The 19,346-nt window shown below is 39.6% G+C and overlaps 1 protein-coding gene across 1 annotated transcript in view; it reads left to right on the forward strand.

Annotated features, from left to right (window-relative positions):
- Nucleotides 1-13,737, forward strand: part of GLI2 (GLI family zinc finger 2) — a 204,943-nt gene extending 191,206 nt beyond the window's left edge. Inside the window, exons 11-15 of the mRNA XM_015817638.1 lie at nucleotides 50-199; nucleotides 1,726-1,890; nucleotides 5,322-5,603; nucleotides 10,276-10,612; nucleotides 11,375-13,737. Of these exons, the coding sequence (XP_015673124.1) occupies nucleotides 50-199; nucleotides 1,726-1,890; nucleotides 5,322-5,603; nucleotides 10,276-10,612; nucleotides 11,375-13,728 (3,288 nt within the window). The 3' untranslated portion in view covers nucleotides 13,729-13,737. The remainder of the gene's footprint in view (nucleotides 1-49; nucleotides 200-1,725; nucleotides 1,891-5,321; nucleotides 5,604-10,275; nucleotides 10,613-11,374) is intronic.
- Nucleotides 13,738-19,346: the final 5,609 nt, after the last annotated feature.

Consider the following 19,346-nt stretch of genomic DNA (forward strand, 5'->3'; position numbering starts at 1 on the left):
ATGCCGAGCCTCTCATGTCACAGCCCAGCTTCTTTTCCTTGCCTTTCAGCACATCAACAATGATCATATTCATGGGGAGAAGAAGGAGTTTGTTTGTCGCTGGCAGGAATGTACCCGGGAACAGAAGCCTTTCAAAGCACAGTACATGCTAGTGGTGCACATGCGAAGGCATACTGGAGAAAAACCCCACAAGTGCACGGTAAGCGAGTGTCACTGCGGAAGTGTGTTCAGCCTGAGGCATCAGCAAACAAGCTACTGCAGGCATGTGGCTCTCAGCTTCCCTGCCCAACACAAGCAGAAGCAGTCTGGAGCAGATTAAACATAAACTCTTTCTTCTGCTGTAGCACTGAGAGAATGAGATGGACTCTTTCAGTGGCGGGGAAGGAAAAGAGGATCTCTCTGATCTGCGTCTGATTGGAGGGAAACTCTTTTTATTACCTCAAGGTAGAAAAACTCAGGGTTTCTTTGCAGAGGTGGGGTCTGGTGCAGAAGGAGGGGAAGGGAAGATGTTCGGCAGGCGATTAAGATAACCCCGCAGTCCAATTTCAGCCCCGACCCCAAGTGTCTCCAATACTATAATCCTCCACATAAGCACAGAGCAGGTTTCAGTATGTGAAGAATATCCCTGCATTTATTACTCTCTGTATGCTTGTGCTTATTAAGTTTATAATATCCAGCAAATACCCACTGCATATCCAGCAAAAGAGCAAAGACTGATCCAGATCACAGGGAGACCTTATGCTGTATGCCACTATCTCCTGCAGATTAGCATACACAGGGCAGAACAGAGATTTCACAAAGAAAGCAACTGAATTGTTTGAATTGCAAAAGGAGCTTGCTGCAGACAAACACATCCAGTGAGCAAGGCTCCTATTCTCCTCTTTCTGCTGGTCTCCTGGTAAAGCAAATTAATTATGTCTGATTCACGTCACCCATTTAGATGTGTTCTTTATTTGAAACCCCACAAAGTAATTTGAGAATTCTAAGGGTTAAAGCAATGTCTCCTGCATCTGGGAATGGTAGCATTTAGCCAGCTGTGACCCTATTAGCACTTCTAACTTCAGAGCAAAAGATCCCTTCCACACATTGCCATAATCTATGTTAAAAGCTCATTTAGTGGGAAAATGTTCAGGTTTATTATCCAAGATTTCTCAGCCTGCCCTTGTTCTTTAAAAATCAACTGAGGTAAGGAATAGGACATCGAACAGAAGGCCAGGCTACAACATTCGACTTGCATCCTTATTCAAGATAAAGAACTGGATGGAAGACAATCCCATCTAATACCGAGATCAGGGCATAGAAATAGGAAACTGGATTGGCCAGCTGTCCTGCTCAAATATGGATGTTTGTACTCAGAATTGCTGTGTGCTGGTTAAGGTTTTTTGGTGTATTCTGCTGCAATTTAGTGACTATCCAGATCTCTGCAGCCCAGTTCTAAACATAGACTCTAACAGGAATGCTCCCTGCATGAAAATTGTGCATAAAAAGAGCCCCAACGAGTGGGTTGGTCTTAAAAAGTAAAAGCACCTGCTTTCCATCAGTTGCCCAGATTACAAATTGTATTAAAAAGGAGGGGGGGAAAGGCGGGGGAGACCTTTTCTGTCTCAGACTGCTCATGAAAGCTAAGATCTGCCTGGGATTTATTCTCTTCAAGAGAGATTAAAACCAGATGAGATGGAAAAATGCCTCCAGCTGATTAACACTCCAGTTTTCTTTTGTTTTTAGTTTGAAGGTTGCTCCAAAGCCTATTCACGGCTAGAGAACTTAAAGACACACCTGAGGTCACATACAGGAGAAAAACCTTATGTCTGTGAACACGAGGGCTGCAATAAGGCCTTTTCCAATGCTTCTGATCGAGCAAAACACCAGAACAGAACACATTCCAACGAGGTAGGGAATGTCCTTTAGCAAACCTTTTTTTTTAATGTTGATAACATAGTGATTTGTATTATAATCATACCATAGTGACTTTTTCACATTTATTGTGCTGTAAGGGGGGACGATGCTAGTTTAATACCTGCACATTTTCTCGCATAGATTGGGCCAGATGGAGTATTCCTCCTACTCAATTTTAGTTTGTATATTTGAGAAATAAATTCACCAAGCTAGCCACCTGAGTACCTAAAACTAAATGAAATGGCCGGCCTTGTGGGTGCGTAAGGCTGGCGCACAAGACAAATGTTGTATCGTCCTCTTTGCTAATTAAGATCCATTATTAGTAACTGGGGAAGGTCAGGAAGTTGCATTTATTGTACAACATGTGATGGTCTGCTGCAAATGGCTAATGCTGAGGTTGAAATTTATATTACCACTAATTAAGCAAAGGACAATAAGGGGAAATGCTCCAGAGTTCTGAAAAACCGCTGGGACTGGGTAAAGTTAATTTATAATCAAATCATGAATATACTTTATAATGAACAAGTGGAACAATATACTGTAAGCACAAGGTTTTAAAAGTGATACCTGGGTCAAAAACCTGGGGGTCATCTCAGTGATGTACCTTGAAATGTTTCCCTGGTGCTTTTGAAGGTCTTTTGCCACCTCACAAGCTTCCTTTTGAACAAATATTTTTCTTAACAAACACCATCACATATGTAAGGCTTGAGGGAAAAAGACTGTGTTGGTGGCAGAAGGCTACCAATGGTAAGAAGTGGAGCCATCAAAACCCTTGATCAAGCAGGGGAAGTTTTGGCCCCCAAGAAGGGGGGGAGCAGAAAATTAAGATAACCCAAAGTTGTATCTGCTCCCCAAATTGAAGTGCTCTAGTCTGCTCGTAGACAGCTCACATCAAGCTAGATAGATTTACCAAGAGGCAACTCATGCTGCAGATGGGATTATTATAAAACTCTCAACTCTTTCTCTCTCTCTTTTTCTCTCTTTCTCTTTTTCCTATGTCTCTCTCTTCTGGGGTTGTTTACATGTTTCTCTTCCCTCAAAGGCAAGGCTGGTGGAAGCTTCAAATGGACCCTTTTTTTTTTTAGCAGATCCAAATTATTGTATAGTTTCCTCCCTAGAGAAATGATGCTTGGCTTCTCATTATTATTTCTTTAGGCACTTAGCAAAGGCAATATTGTTTTGTCAAATGTTTAAGAATGTTGTTAGTTCAGGGCTTAATCTCTACTTTTTGTGTGTGGAAAAGTTGTAACTGTTTTATTATTGGGTTTATTTACTCATCCCTTTGCATGTCCATCAAACGAGATAGAAGAAATGTAAACATCGGAATCAATCCAGGGCTTTTTGTGAGAGGAGTAAGATAAAACTTTCCGAGTGGATTTCAGAGGACAGATCACAATAAAATAGGAACATGCTTAATAAAGGAGCTTCTAATCCATTTTGGAATAGTCTCAGCTATCTTTTATGTTGATAATTGGGATCTGCTACCAGAACTCGGTCTTAAACATTTTTGCTTGAAGTACCCTTTATAATAGTAGTAGTAGTAGTAGTAGTAATAATAATAATAATAATAATAATAATAATAATAATAATAATAATAATAATAATAATAATAATAATAAAGTTGGAAGGGACCTTGGAGGTCATTGAGTCCAACCCCCTGCTCAGGTAGGAAACTCTACACCATTTCAGACAAATGGCTGTCCAGTCTCTTCTTAAAAACTTCCAGTGTTGGAGCATTCACCGCTTCTGGAGGCAGGTTGTTCCACTGGTTAATTGTTCTGTCAGGAAGTTTTTCCTTAGTTCTAGGTTGCTTCTAATTATCACATTTTTAAACTACCCATCTCCCTCACAGAGAGACTAGTTTCCCTATAATCCTATTAGAGACTACAGAAGGGCCATTGAATGAATGTAAGGCACTCTTCTTACCTGGGAAATTAATTTCCTTCTAGTCTTACCCATCCATCTTAGAAATGGGTGAATCAGCTAGTGGAATTTTACATTTCCTATAGATAGGGAAAACAATATCTAAATCAGAATTAGGGAAAGTAGAAAAGTATTTTGCACTAAAGCTGAGCAGTAAACTAGCATTCTTTGGATGGTCTCCTTCTGAATCTAATGGAAAAAGTCTTTAAGCAGCCTGAAGCAGAATTTTACATGAATCCAGCCTTTCAGAAGGAGCGACCAGAACTATCTTGCTGAAAGCAGATTTGAAGAAATGTGTTTGGATTTGGGGGAGGGTGTGTGTGTGTCTTCCCTGCTTGTTTGCTTGCTTCTCTCTCCAACTGTAGAGCCTGTTTATTTGTGCTGTGCTTATCAGTGGCTCAAATTTTCAAAGTTATCATATCATCTTCAAAAATCACTGTGGGGCTTTGGATTTCACTCCACAGCATAAATAGCTACCAGTTTGACAGCTGGTGGAGATGTGGGGAAGATCTGATGGGCTACAAATCCAGTTCAGATTGACTCCTGGTTTTCTGTAGAATAGGATGTCTCTCTCCCTCCCATCAATCACCCAAGCCAATTATATTTCAAAAGAAAAGTTGCCCTAAAGAGATTTCTTGCATGTCCCAGCCACATCCCATGGTAATCTTACTAATGCAGTAATTTGAACTAATGGAAATCAGTCCAATGCAATTATTGGGCAAGGTGTTAAAATGCTTTGATGGGGACCCTGTGACAATTCACAATTTCTCATTTTCAGCTTGGAGTTTGCATTTGCAGGATTCTTACATGCTTTCATTGATTATGAATACCTAAGAAGAATGAGTAGATCCAAAGGAAGGCCATATCCATATCAAGATAGTTTGCAAACCAAGCAAATCTCACAAAGCAAGCTACCTACTCCTAAGGTGTTCCTCCTTCAGCAACATTAAGGAGATCCCAAATTGTAAAATTACTATCTGAGTAGTGATAGTATCTATGATATGTACACAATTTGCCATATATTTAAAACGTTTCAGCCCCATGTCACAAAATAACAGAATAACAGAGTTGGGAGGGACCTTGGAGGTCTAACTGCTGCTCAGGCAGGAAATCTTATACCATTTCAGATAAATGTTGTCCAATTTCTTCTTTAAAACCTCTAATGTTGGAGCACCCACAACTTCTGGAGGCAGGTTGTTCCACTGATTAATTGCTCTGTCAGGAAATTTCTTCTTAGTTCCAGGTTGCTTCTCTCCTTGATTAGTTTCCATCCATTGCTTCTTGTCCTCCCTTCAGGTGCTTTGGAGAAAAGGTTGACACCCCCGCTTCTTTGTGGTACCCGTTCATTTGATTTTTCTTGCCTAAATGTTGAACCTTATTTTTCTCACATACTTTTCTCACATTCTCACCATTTTCTCTCCACGAAACTGCCACTAAAATACATATCTCAGCTGTTTTATTCTCATTTTGGTGAATCACTTCATCTTTGTTACTTTTGGCAGAAACCCTATGTCTGCAAGATCCCAGGCTGCACCAAGAGATATACAGACCCCAGTTCTCTCAGGAAACACGTGAAGACAGTGCATGGACCCGAAGCCCACGTCACCAAGAAGCAACGCAATGACATTCATCTGAGGCCACCTGTCCTTAAGGAGAATAATGACAATGAAGCAAGTGCCAAGCAGAGCAGCAGGTCTGCTGAACAGCGGGCTGAGGCAAACAGCACCACCACAGGCACAGAGGACAGTTTACAAGTCAAAACAATAAAGACAGAGAAGTCTGTGGTAAGAGACGCTTTAGTTGACTTGTTGGTAGTACTGTATAATTTGGAGCAAAGAGATATTAACTCTTTCTCCACCCCACCCTGAAAAACACAGATTACAATCTTTTCAGATCTCCTAGTTTACATTTCGCCTTAGCCCACCTCCAACTTTTTCAGCATTTACATATCAAATTTAAGACTTCATACATCCACAGACATGGTTATTAGGTATTACCAAATAAAAGGTGAAAAGTTAACATTTGGAGTTTCTCTTTGAGAATGGGAAGGTTGTTTTTCCTGATGAGTGAAACAGCAGGCTAGCTTTTACATCACACTGTGATTAAAATTTGGTAGGATTCCAGGAGCAATCCATGAAATACAATTGTCCATCCTCAGAGAGATAATATTTTGAATTTTAATAACACATAAAGCTACAATTTCCAGAGGGGTAAACTGTATTAGTCTTTTGTACAAAGACATTATTTTTCTGATACCTGTATATTCTAAGCAAGATCATAATTATGCTCTATCCTAGTATTGTCCATCTGGTTCTCCAAATTATTATGAAAAAAATGGTTTGAAGGCTCAGTGTGAGAAGGTCCAAACCACGATTCAGATGTAGAGCTCTATGCCCCATTCTTGACATATTCCCCAAATTATACCCTCTTTAAAAAATCCTAGCAAAGATGTGATAGCACTTTACTACTCGTGACAATGCCCACCTCAGCATCTGCTCTGCTTTTCTTGCTTTCCTCAATTGTTCTTCTTTAGTTGCAGTATTAAGTGACACAGGCAGGCATGATAACTTGGGAATCTCACCATGAGGATAAGAGCATTTTGCATTGAATTGAGAAGATGAGTTGAACAGAAGCTTGTCTATTGTGCTCTTTGTCTTAATTTTGACTAAAAGTCAGTGGAGCTTCTCTCCTCTAGAAAGAAAGATGGAGAAGAGGACATATTACTTAAAATACTAAATAAACACTTCTTCCCAACAGAACCTATGGAAGGAGTACATATTTGTGTGTGGCCTGGTCTGGTTTTATTCATCTGACTAAAATATGGGCCATAGCATATTCTTTCGAAAGTAATGCAGACTTCAAAAGAAAAGAAAACTTGACCATTCCTTTTTAAAAAAATAATATTAACAGTTATTTAATACATGAGACTAATAATATTAACAGTTATTTAAACCATTTGATGCTGTTACTATAGTAATTATCAATTCTGCAGAATACATTGGTTCTATATGACCAGGCGACAGGTGAGGCTGAGAAATACGTACCTTAAATTCATTGCAGATAATCATTTAGCAGGTAGGTCAGTGCTATGATATACCAGAATTAAATATAAAACCAGGATACATTGAACAGGTATCCCTAAGAAAATGTCAACAAGAAATACGAAGTGCATTACTGATGTTTAAATAAGGTATACATTTTTAATGGTAGTGATAATATAGAAAGCTATATTTCACGTTCTATATATTTGAGTGGTAAATATATATTTCAACTTACTTCAGGACATCTGGGTGAAGGAGTGAAATTATTTCTGGAATGGGATACTCTGATACTTATGATGAGACATCAGTATTGATTCTGTACCAAGACATATTGTCACATTTGGATTCTACAAAGTACCTTATACAATGATGGTAGTTTTAAAACAGATTATAAATGTGATGTTACAGACATTCAAGCGGTGTTTTTTTCTGTGCCGTGGCTGTTGCTAACCTGCCATTATTATTTTATATATTTTTTTTTTGCCTCATGTCTTGTTCCATCAATAACCTCAACCCCTTCCCCTTTGTGTTGTCTGCGTTCTAACAACCTGTTCTTTCTCCTCTCTTAACTTTTTCTACTCAACTTCACAAGGACAGTCGGTACTAAGGTGAGCAAATACCCTGTCTTTGTCAAAGTCTCTTACAAAAGACATAATGTGCTTTGTCCTGTGTATGTGGCTAAGCAAACCAGCTGTGTGGTCTCTGTAGAGCTACGATGGCCTGTTTGGAAAAGCAGCCATAGTTAAGTATCTGTTACAGTGGTCTGCAATTCTTTCTCTCTCATTCTTTTTATGTTGGCATTCCACAAGTAAACTAACTATCCTATTGAGAACCCACACCTATAAAATTCATTAGACAAATCCTCCCTGGTCCAAAATTTATGGGGGAGTGGTAATTCCTCAATTCAAGATGCAATTTGGAACAGACAACTGACTCTCTTTTGAATTAAATGTTCAGCTTAAGATACACTATGGTGTGAAATATGTGCTCCCAGCAAAACTAAGTACAGGTGGTCCTCGACGGTCTGTTGCTAAGTGAGACAGTTGTTAAGTGAGTTTTGCCCCATTTTCCAACTTTTTCTTGCCACCGTTGTTAAGTGAATCACAGCAGTTGTTCAATTAGTAACACCGTTGTTAAGTGAATCCAGCTTCCCCCTTGACTTTGCTGGTCAGAGGGTCACAAAACGTGCTCACGTGAGCCCGGGACTCTGCAGCCGTCATAAATGTGAACCACTTGCCAAGCATCTGAATGTTGATCACGTGACCATGGGGATGCTGCTGTGTCATAAGTGTGAAAAACGGTCATAAGTCACTTTTTTCAGTACATTGTAACTTCGAACAATCACGTTGCAAGTTGCTGTAGTGCCACCTGCCATTTATATACAATATTTTAAGAAGTGGCAGAAATATTATATTCCATTTCTGTGTTCACGTTAGCCAAGTCCCTGCTGTTATAATAACATTGTAGTGTTGGGCCTCTTTGGTTATGAACTGCATCACCTGCATCCTCTTGTTAGCACTTTCCACCTTTTGAGAAAAGGCTTCTTTTCCCTGTCCATTTACAAGTAATCTTAAAATATACTTTGTCCATAAGAAAATCCACTTTGATAACCGTTTGTTCCTCTAGAACAATGTTGTGCTAGAAAAAGAGAAAAGTCATTTCAACTCAGCCGTTCCCAGTCTATAGCCACAGAGGGCCAGCAATCATAAATCACGAGGCCATGGGCCAGACAGCAAACGGGGAAAAAAAAACAAAAAAGCCTTCCTTTGAGGGAGCCAATACAGGACATTTAACTTTTATTGCAGATAAATTACCTAATGTGAAACGTAATTCCTAATAAAAAACATTTACCAAACCAAGTCTGCAAATCATGCCCTTATCTGCTTATAAAGACTGTCAGCCAAGCATGCTGCTGGCCTTTGAAGCAAAGGGCATATACGGTGCCTAAAGCATTACAGGTTTGATTCTGCTGCAGATAAACAGGCACATTGCAGAAGGGGAAATGTACTCAGGTTCCAGGTTTATCTGACAGAAGCATCAAGAGCTTAGCTTTTCTTGAGAGAGAGCACATATAATTCTTTGCTAACAAAAAGAAAAGAAAATGCCCCCCTTGGCTTTTAGCTCCCTGCTGTTTACATACCCCTGCTTTAAAAAGTCATAAAAATTAAGTATATCATTTCAGTGGCTTATCTGATGGAAAAGCCTGTGCCCACACTACAGTGCCATCACACTTGTCGGCAATAATAGGCACATTGGTTTATCGGGTAATGAGGATTTGTTTACCTAAAGAACAGATCTGGCTTAAATGAAAGTTGCAATGGGCCTGAATACTCTTAATGCAGTACTGAATTTCAGCACTGAAGGCGGACTTAAATTGTTCTTCAGTTCTCCCTCTCGTGCTAATTTAAATCTGAGAATATTTAATACGATGCCTAAGCTTAAGTCAATAAAATATTTTTGTTTAATCAAATTTGTGGTAACCACTCAACTCCAGTGGAATTTGAGCAGCGTACAGGATCAAAAAATGCATAAAAACGAAATATAAAACCACACGGATAGCCCACACTAAAACGGTCTTGAACACAGATCAGTACAAAACACACACACATACACACACACACACACACATAAACGAATACACTAATCCCAGGCCTGAGACCAAACAAGCTTTGAAGAACACAATCTGAGCTTTCAGAAAGAAAAATTAAAACTTTCTAGGATAAACAATACAACTCTCAAGATGCCTCAATAAGCATTCCAAAGCTTCGTGATTTTTTTTCTCTCTCTTTGTCTGCAGGGGAATTCTTTAATCGGTTAAATCACTATAAAAAAAAACTTACAGGGTTTAGTTAAGAAAGTCCTCCCCACCCATCCCTGGTAAGATTTATTTTCTTGGGCCCTGAAAGCATCTATAATTTATAGCTAATTTCTGACATGTTCAGATAGACACCAGAAATATTTCAATCTTCTCAATGCTATTTTTTTCCTAATTTTCATTTATCCACAATGCGGTTTAAGTTAAGAGGGTATTAACTCATGGCATTTTTGTTAACCCATCCCAGTCCAATATATTTTGTGATGATGTCATGGACCAGTCACCAACTCAATCATTTGGGTCATCGCAGCTAATCAGATTAAATGTAATATGGGGAAATGAGGCAGAGGAGAAGGCAAAGAAATAAGAAAAAGAAATGAAAAACAAAGATGTGCCAAGATATGAAGTAATCAAAGGATGTCAGAACACTCCAAATGTTTGGCAGAATGGTATATTTGCTAGTAATTCATTTGATGTGTCTCATTCGTGTTAATTTTGCAGTGAATTGTTTATAGAGCCTTAGTTTATAGAGCTAACTAAGGACACGAGGGGAAAACCTGGAATGTCTCCAATTGGTGGTCTTTTCTTTGCTTCTTTAAGATGTATCAGTCCAGTCCTGGTGGCCAATCATCCTGCAGCAGTGAACCATCACCTCTTGGGAGCATCAACAACAATGACAGTGGAGTGGAAATGAACATGCACAGTGGGGGAAGTCTGGGGGACCTGACTGTGTTGGAGGATAATACTCCTGTTGTGGACTCGACAGTCTCATCTGGTAACTCAACTGTCGGTCTTCAACTAAGGAAAAACATGACAGCAATGCAACGCCTTGAGCAGCTCAAGAAAGAGAAACTCAGGACAGTGAAGGATTCTTGCTCATGGGCAAATCCAGCACCACAAGTCAAAAACAGCAAGCTGCCTCCTATCCCAGGCAATGGTAAGCCAGCCTACTATTTTATATCTATCCAACAGTGTTTCTGAATATCTTTCCTATATTTAAAACAGTGTTGGAGGCTCAGCTGGGATCCAAACCTATAAGATGAGCCAAATAGGCACACAAAAACCCCTTCCCTTGTCTCTACTCCAATATCACATTGTAGTATTGCTTTTGTGTATTTCTTAACTATTATGAGAACTACTCATCACATTGTAGTATTGCTTTTGTGTGTTTCTTAACTGTTATGAGAACCAGTGCGTGAGATATAAACTTAAGAGTATATGCCAACTCGAAAGAGAATGTGATCTAAATTTTACCTAGACAAAATATGTTCTATTCCAATGTTCAATATTCCAGTCTTTTCTGCCTTCTTGAAAAATAAAGTGCAAGTTCATACTTGAAACGGAAAATGGGGATGTGCACACCAGCATCTCTTGTGATGTCTGTCTTGAAAGAGATAACATCTTGCATTATACTTGAAGGTTTCTTGACTTAACAGAAAATGAACAGGAGTATTGGGATGGTAGCCAGTTTTGAAATATAGAATTATGACTTGAACAGATGTACATTTTGTTTTGCTGTTTAAGTAGTGTACAACAAAATTAAGGTTTTCTTTGTCCAATTTTGTTGGACCACTTTCCACTTTCCAACCTACTTTATCTATATGTGTGAGCTGGATAAGTATCCAAGTACAATAATGGGATGCCTTTCTTTTTAATCGCTGACCAATAATCTTACTCTCTCTTTCTCATTTTCTTTCAGGTTGTCTGCTGGACAATATGCGTGGCACCTCAACAATGCTGCTTAACCCAAGGATAACTGAGCTGTCCATCAATGAAGTTACCATGCTAAACCAACTAGCTGAACGCCGTGACAGCTCAACCAGTACCAACAGTTCTGCCTACACAGTCAGCCGCAGATCATCAGGAATATCCCCTTACTTCTCCAGCCGCCGTTCCAGTGAAGCTTCTCAATTTGGAAATCGCCATAACAACACAAGCTCTGCTGGCTCCTATGATCCTATTTCCACAGATGCCTCTCGCAGGTCAAGTGATGCCAGTCAATGTAATGGGGTCTCTGGTCTCCTGAATCTCACACCAGCTCAGCAGTACAGGCTGAAAGCTAAGTATGCTGCTGCCACAGGTGGCCCACCACCTACACCATTACCTAACATGGAAAGAATGACCCTGAGGAATAAAATCTCTCTCCTTGATGGTTCAGAGCCTGCTTTGCCTTCATTTCGTCTCCCTCCAGGGCCAAGGCGTTGTAGTGATAGCAATGCTTATCTGTATGGGTCATCACCTGCATTCTCTCATGAAGTGCCTGGGAATAGTACAAGACGGGCAAGCGATCCAGTGAGGAGACCTGCTGGAGACCCAAGCTCCTTTCCTAGAATCCATACTTACAATAGCACCAACAGCATGAATCTTCTTCACCCTCATGCAGACAGAAGACAATTCAACCTTCCAGTCTTTCCACATTCAGACAGGAGCCTTGCTAGGCATGTGTATTCTCCACGACCCCCAAGTATTAGCGAAAATATTGCCATGGAAGCCATGCCCGGTGAGACAGATAGTTCTGTGGGAGATGATGATATTGTCCTACCTGATGATGTGGTACAATACATCAAATCCCAAAACAATGGGATTGCCACAGAGAACTCTTCTACAGGGTATGCCAGTGAAATGCAAAACTTCCAAGTAAATGCAAAAGTGCAAAATAACAACGCATTAAACCAGCGCAGAATGGCTGTTCCAGATCTGAGTATGAACCATTCGACCTCTGTTGGTGGTGGATGCCAAATAAACTATGGGGCTAACTCTAATTTGCATAAAAATAACATGCCAGTCCAGTGGAACGAAGTTAGCTCAGGAACTGTTGATGTACCCTCCTCTCAAGCAAAACAGCAGTTCCCTCAACGGAATCTAGCTGTATTCCATCAGAAGCAAAATTTTGGTCAGTATCAGAACTTCAACCAACAGCAGTTGCAGGTAGGCCAAAACAACACAAATGGAAATCTGCAGCAATTTGTGCAGAAGAATGCAACCATGGATGGACAAAGGCTCAACTGCATGCACTTAAAGCAGCAACAGGTAAATCCAGGTTCTGGTAACAACCTAGACCTGAACTCCCATGAGGTGTTCAACCAAGTTCATCAAATGCTAAGTCCAAATACGATGGGCAGTGATGTCACCCAACTTTCTCCTTCCTGTAATAACATGACCATGAAGCCTGCATTCCATGTTCGTTCTCAGCAATTAGATAATGTAGCTGATCCCATTTCAATAGTTAACAATGGTAGAGAATATGTCATGCATAGTCAAGACATGCAGGAACCAGGGTATCAGCAGAGCTTTTCATCTCAGTCAAGCCACATGAACTTCTCCATGACCCAAGAGGATTTCCACCAAGCTTCTGCATTAATAACCTCAAATCAGCCAAACTTTGAGCCACAACAGAATACAATTGGCACCGTTGGACAGAGCTTCGCTTCCTCAATGATACAACCTCATCCTCCACCTAATTCTAATCCAGGAAATAAGCACCAAGGAGTCCGTGCTGGGCAGCAGTTGGGATACGTGAGAATATCTCACCCAACAAATGATGTGAGCTCAGGGCAGCAAAGGGCACACTCTTCCCCCAAGAGAACAACTGGTATAGGATCGTTGCAACCACAGTTTAACAGTAGTATGAGGGAAAGCCATTTGATGCACTATTACGGTCAAATACATATGTATGAACAAAATGGGAATGTCAACAATCAAACCGATTACAATGTCAGACAACAATGTGCGCTGAACACCAAACCAGCCACCATGCCTTCCCCTGGTGCTAATCAAGTTTCTAGCACAGTGGATTCTCAGGGTCTGGAGTCTCCTCAGATAGATTTTGATGCTATCATGGATGATGGCGACCATTCAAGTCTGATGTCAGGAACCTTGAGCCCTAGTATCCTGCAGAATCTCTCTCAGAATTCTTCTCGCCTTACAACTCCCCGAAATTCTCTGACACTGCCAGCTATACCAGGTGGAATTAGTAATATGGCAATAGGGGACATGAATTCTATGCTGACCACCCTGGCAGAAGAGAGCAAATTTCTTAACATGATGTCCTAATGCACGGGTATCAAACTCGCCGCGTCACGTGACGTGTCGTGACGTATCACGACTTTTTTTGCATTGATGGAGCAGGGGTGGGCACGGCGTCCGTATGATGCCACCGGCCCACAGGCCGGCAGTTTGACACCCCTGACCTAATGCATAAAGCACAGATGTACCTCTAGGTATATCCAGAGATTATGTGCTGGGCAATGTTATGAATGTGCTTTTCTTTTAAAAAAAAAGAGAGAGAGAGAGGGAAGGGAAAAAAAGTTGCCATAGAGTAGACTTTTACAAGTATTAAAACATATTAAGGGAATTCCAAGTAAGAAAAAAAATATCTTTGTACAAACATGCATAAACTATGTAAAAAAGCACTGAAAGGATGCACTTCTAGTATTATTTTGGTGCTTATTTTGGGGGGTGCTGAAAGATGCCACCGTCCTTCTTAAAGTGCTTCTAAAGTGTGTCACCGTTTATAAAAGGTAGACACATTGAGAATCCTTTCAAAAACCTGACTGTCGTTGCCACCATCCCTTCCCTTGTTAGCTTGCAAGGGGTTAACATTTCTCAAACCATCAACCTCAAAATTAGATGGCACTTTGCCAGTTGTGGGACACTCAAAAGCCATGTGTTAAAACAGGGGTCTTCAAACTTGGCCCTTTTATGACTTGTGGACTTCAACTCCTGGCTGAGGAATTCTGGGAGTTGAAGTCCACAAGTCATAAAAGGGCCAAGTTTGAAGACTCCTGTGTTAAAATAATGAGAATCAATGTTTCAAAGAAAGCTTTACTTTTTGCAATCTCCTTTTACCTATAGCTGCAAATATGCCTTGTCCTCCCTAGTGAGAGTTATAAATTTAACCATATGCAAAGCCATACTATAAATGCTTCATGCTTTGCTTATGACCAGATGTGCATGCATGCGCAGACACACACACATACACACATACCTTCATTATTACAGCCAGTATCGCTCTTTGTATCTTGTAGCTTAGCTGAGAATCAGCTTTGCAGCAAAGTGCCTTACTGTGCATTAACAGTTGAGTCATCAAGGCATCTGTTGTCCAATAATGTCCAATAAAGTGTATTGCCAGAAGCATATATAAAATAAAGGTGCATTTATATCAGGCAACACAGCATTGCTAAAAAGAGATTTGAGAGAGACACACTGATGGGGAAATGTGAAAAACTGAATGGCCTAATGGGTTTTGGTTTGTTTGTTTTTTTCTAATCAGAGGCTATCATGGAGAATGTAGTGGAGGTTTGAAAATCAAACTAATTTAAAAATATTGTTGGGGAAAAAACCCTATCATGCATGCATGGTGTGACACACAGATCACTCTGTGTGGTTTGTGTGACTTCACTTTGGAATTGCTCATACAAAAAGAACAGGGTTGGAGTTTGTTAAATATGACATAAAAATGATGCTGCAGAAATGTGTACATTTTTAAGTCATAAAATTTGCTCATCCCTCCCAGTTATGTTTAATTACAGACTGCATGAGTTAGCTCTGACTGATATGTCACTTTGGAGATGGCCAACTGGCTTTGGTAAAAATGATCTTCTGTTTGCTTGGCCAGTCGTAATATCTCAGTCTCACCTTGCAGCATTATTGTGAGATTATAAAACTGCTCAGAGTTCCTTGGAAAAGAGGGGTAGCACAGAAAGAAAATAATTTAAGCATGAAGTTAATAAATAGTGCCACGCGCCTCTCCAAACCCACGGTTGGAATTCTACAGTGGCATGATCTCTTGAAGGCTTAGTGTAGCTGCTTTGAAGACCTTCCCATATTGCCTAAGCATGGAGAAAATAAGGAAATTCAACAGCCGTCCTTCAGAAGGGTCTTCTGTGTCTTTGCCATTGTGCTCAGATGAAATGGGAAGGCCCTTGAAAAGCCAAACCTTCAAGATAGCATGAGTGGTAGAATGGTTTGTCCAACCCTAATCTGTTCAGTGCTACATGCTCATCAACTTGGGCTCATAAAAATGAACAGTGCCATTATGGCAAATTTGTAGTCAATTATGCATATTATGGCATCTACGTTGCCATCCATTTGCCGCGTGTTTAGCTAATGTATATTGTTTATATACCTAACCCCTCCAATAAGAAGAGAGAGTACATCCATGCCACTGTCTCTCTCTCTCTCTCTCTTAAGATAATTTTTGGTGTCAGTAAGCATCTCCTGCCAAAACTGCATGTCATCCAGAAGTACTTGCACTGCATAATTGCATTAATTAATTCATGCAAACCATTGGGGCTGTTTATGCATTTATCTAATAGAATTTTGGAAAGCATTATTTGGAAAGAGGAAATTATGAGATCAGACAATCATTAAGGGCAGAGATTCCAGCCAGGAAAAGCTTGTGAAAAAGTAGAACATGAAATCAGGCAGCTACCAATTGCCAACACAGGGTAGGGTGAACATCAAATGTAAAAACCTTGATGTACCAAGGTTTGCATTTTTATAAAGGGGCTCACTAGATTTGGGTTAGGGTATTCAAGCCCAAATCACGGGCACTATATATCAACATACATCAGTATCTGTCTAGCCAACATTTCTGAGTAACTGCTGATAAAACAAATTTCACTCTCCTATACAGCTTCTGCTTTTCCAAATCTGCTTCAGATGGTTGAAGTTTTGCTAAAACAGGTTTGAAAGCACACCAAAAAGAGGAGCAGAGGAGACCAAAAAAAAAAAAAAAAAGGAAAGTCCAATTGCCTTCTTTTGTGACCTTAGAGTTAGCTCTATGGGTTTTATGGTTCAGCAGAATTACAAAAGCATAGCTGTAAAAGGATGGTGTACTACAAATTCCCCACTTCATATATATTTATACATTTGATTAGAGTGATTTGTTTCATTATTTATTTTTGAACTTTAAAAAAAGGAGATGTAAACCCAGTTCTTTAAAGAAATAGGGGGCCCCAAGAGTGTCTTTGCTCATTTTTTTCTATCATTATTCTGTATCAGAATCTGATCCCTTTGCAGTGCCATTTATCCACCTTGTAGCCTCTACCTTGTAAATACACAGTCAGGCAAACAATGCCAAGAGTCTGATTAGAATGACTTGAATGTGGACCATTCTGATTGTGTCCAAGCATCTGGCCATAAAGTTAAGGCAGTGACACTTCTCTCTGCCTCTTTCCATACATAAAGGTATGGGAGTTTTGAATAACCATGATTACATCAGGAAATGCCAATATAGGAATGGTTATCACCTTAGCATGGGAATATAGGTCCCATTTAATCACATAAGAAGGATGACTTGCCATACTGATTATAAACAGGAGATGGATGACCGTCTCACAGCTTTCCCTGTGTCTAATATTTAATGCCATAGGAAAGGGAACTCTTTTCTCATATCAGAGTTTGTTGTGGCAAAATTTTCTGGATAGTACATTTCCATACCCATTTCTTATTAGTTATCCTTTCCTTTGCCTGTATATTTTTCAGTGTCATCAGGAAAAATTACTTTGATTATGTCTTTCACCATGTTAAAGGTTAACCTGCAGAATATGTTTACTTAGGTGTCCCAAGAAAACCAATGTAGTATTCCAAAAATGTATTATTTCTGGTTTTTTTTATTCATGATGGACAATGGAAGACTTCAAAGAAAGTGAATGGCAGAGATGGCTACAGTAGTTCTTCTCAATACATCGGAATATTGCACATCTTAAGGCAGGACAGGAAAGTGAAATTTAAAAAAAAAACAAATTCAATTATTTCAGTAGGATGACAGTGTTGCTATTGGCCTACTAATGTGGGCCTTTTAGATCTGTTCATAAGACCATGCTCAAGTGATAATTGTGTAGCATTACACACATGATTTGGTTGTGTGACCCGCCATCCCCATCGCTTAGAATTGTCTTGATATAGAATAAAAATAGCACAAAGTTTCAAGGAGCTAAGAAGATATTGGACATTCCACAAACCATCAGGATGCCTAGTTGCAGGAATGTATACTGATATGAACCCCGATAAGCATTAGTAAATGCAAACACAAATGATTTGCTCATTATTTTCTTCAATTTGTCAATGGTGGTCTCCCTTTATTTACTGTAATAGTATTATAACAAGAAAACTGGCTCTGTATATATTCTGTATAGAAGGCACTCATTATTAATAAGAGTACTGTAGCTGAATTGTTCTGCCTTTATATCTCCAGGAGCTTTTTATCTGTTTTTTACATCGTACGGATGGCAGTCATATGCTAAAACTGTATATAAATGTTTTGTACATTAAAAAAGTAATTTTTTCATAATTTCTGTTTTTATTCATTATTGTTCAGGCTATGTCATAAGAAAAAGGCACAAAACTCTGTATCATTACACATTGCATCATTATATGTATTACATTTTATAAGCATTTATTTCTTTATTTTAAACATTTATATAGCCGCTCATTTTATATCAAGCACTGGGCAGCCCCCAAACAGCAATTAAAACAATATCAGTAATGAAACAACATAGTATTTTAACATATCAAAACCATAAACATTAAAAGATAAACTTTTGACATACAGTCCACTATAGAATCTTGCATATGTTTGAGCTGTTATTCTATACAATTATAGTATGAATTTGACATATAATTTACAAATACAACGCAAAGAAGTAGTGCAAGATAGGCAGATGTGGAGAGACCTGGCCCATACAATTGCCAATGGGTAACTGGACTGAATGGATAACATCATCATATAAGCATCTCACTAGGATGCTACAATTGGCTGCAGCTCCTTATTTAGAGAAATCTGGGGAAATGGATAAAATGGGGATCCACCCCTGCGTATCTTAGTATTATCAGAGGGGGGGCAAAAATTCTGCCTGGTGACGGACTTGCCCATCCTTGCAAGTCCTTTCTCCCAGTCCATACAGAAACCTTTACAGACCTACTGGGGGTTTGATATGCGCTTGAAGAAATTCCAGATTTATTCCTCCATATTGTGTGAGAAATCCTTGGCTATTCTAGAGTAGATCCTGTTAGAACATGGGTGTCAAATTCGCCATGTCACGTGACGTGTCATGACGTATCACAACTTCTTTTGCATTGCTGGAGCTGGGGTAGGCACGGCCTCCGTATGATGCGACCAGCCCGTGAGCCGGCAGTTTGACACCCCTGTGTTAGAATTAAAGTCTACGCAAACAAACGATATTTTACTCCCTCTTGAATGAATAGCTATCCTGATCAGGAAGAGCAACGTAACATTGTTCCATGCTTAAAAGTTGCTAATGTAACTGCAACATCTACTCATGAGATCACTGTAAAAATACAACCTTATTTTGCATCAGACATATTGGAAACAGTCTTGTTTATGGATGGGCTTAAAATAGTCTCTTCTTTGCGTCTGCTTCTCATTCACTTCTCTGTCAGCATCATACGACTAGAGACAAGGAGCACTGCAATGCTCCTTTGATGACACAAAAATAGTATTGGAAGTAGATCATGGTGATATGCTTGGTCTGAAGCTGAAGGTAACATGGGCCTGACTATGTTAAAGCAAACAGGATCTTTTTTTATTGTATTATTGCCCTTTTCTCAGCTTAAGACATCATTGGGGGGGTGAAACCCTTCCCAAGGGATGGGAAAGGAGCTGCTTATAAAAACTCTTGGAGAATCCAACCATGGTATTGCCTATT

Source organism: Protobothrops mucrosquamatus, unplaced genomic scaffold, assembly GCF_001527695.2.
Source record: "Protobothrops mucrosquamatus isolate PMUCROS unplaced genomic scaffold, P.Mucros_1.0 scaffold613, whole genome shotgun sequence".
Lineage (NCBI taxonomy): Eukaryota > Metazoa > Chordata > Lepidosauria > Squamata > Viperidae > Protobothrops > Protobothrops mucrosquamatus.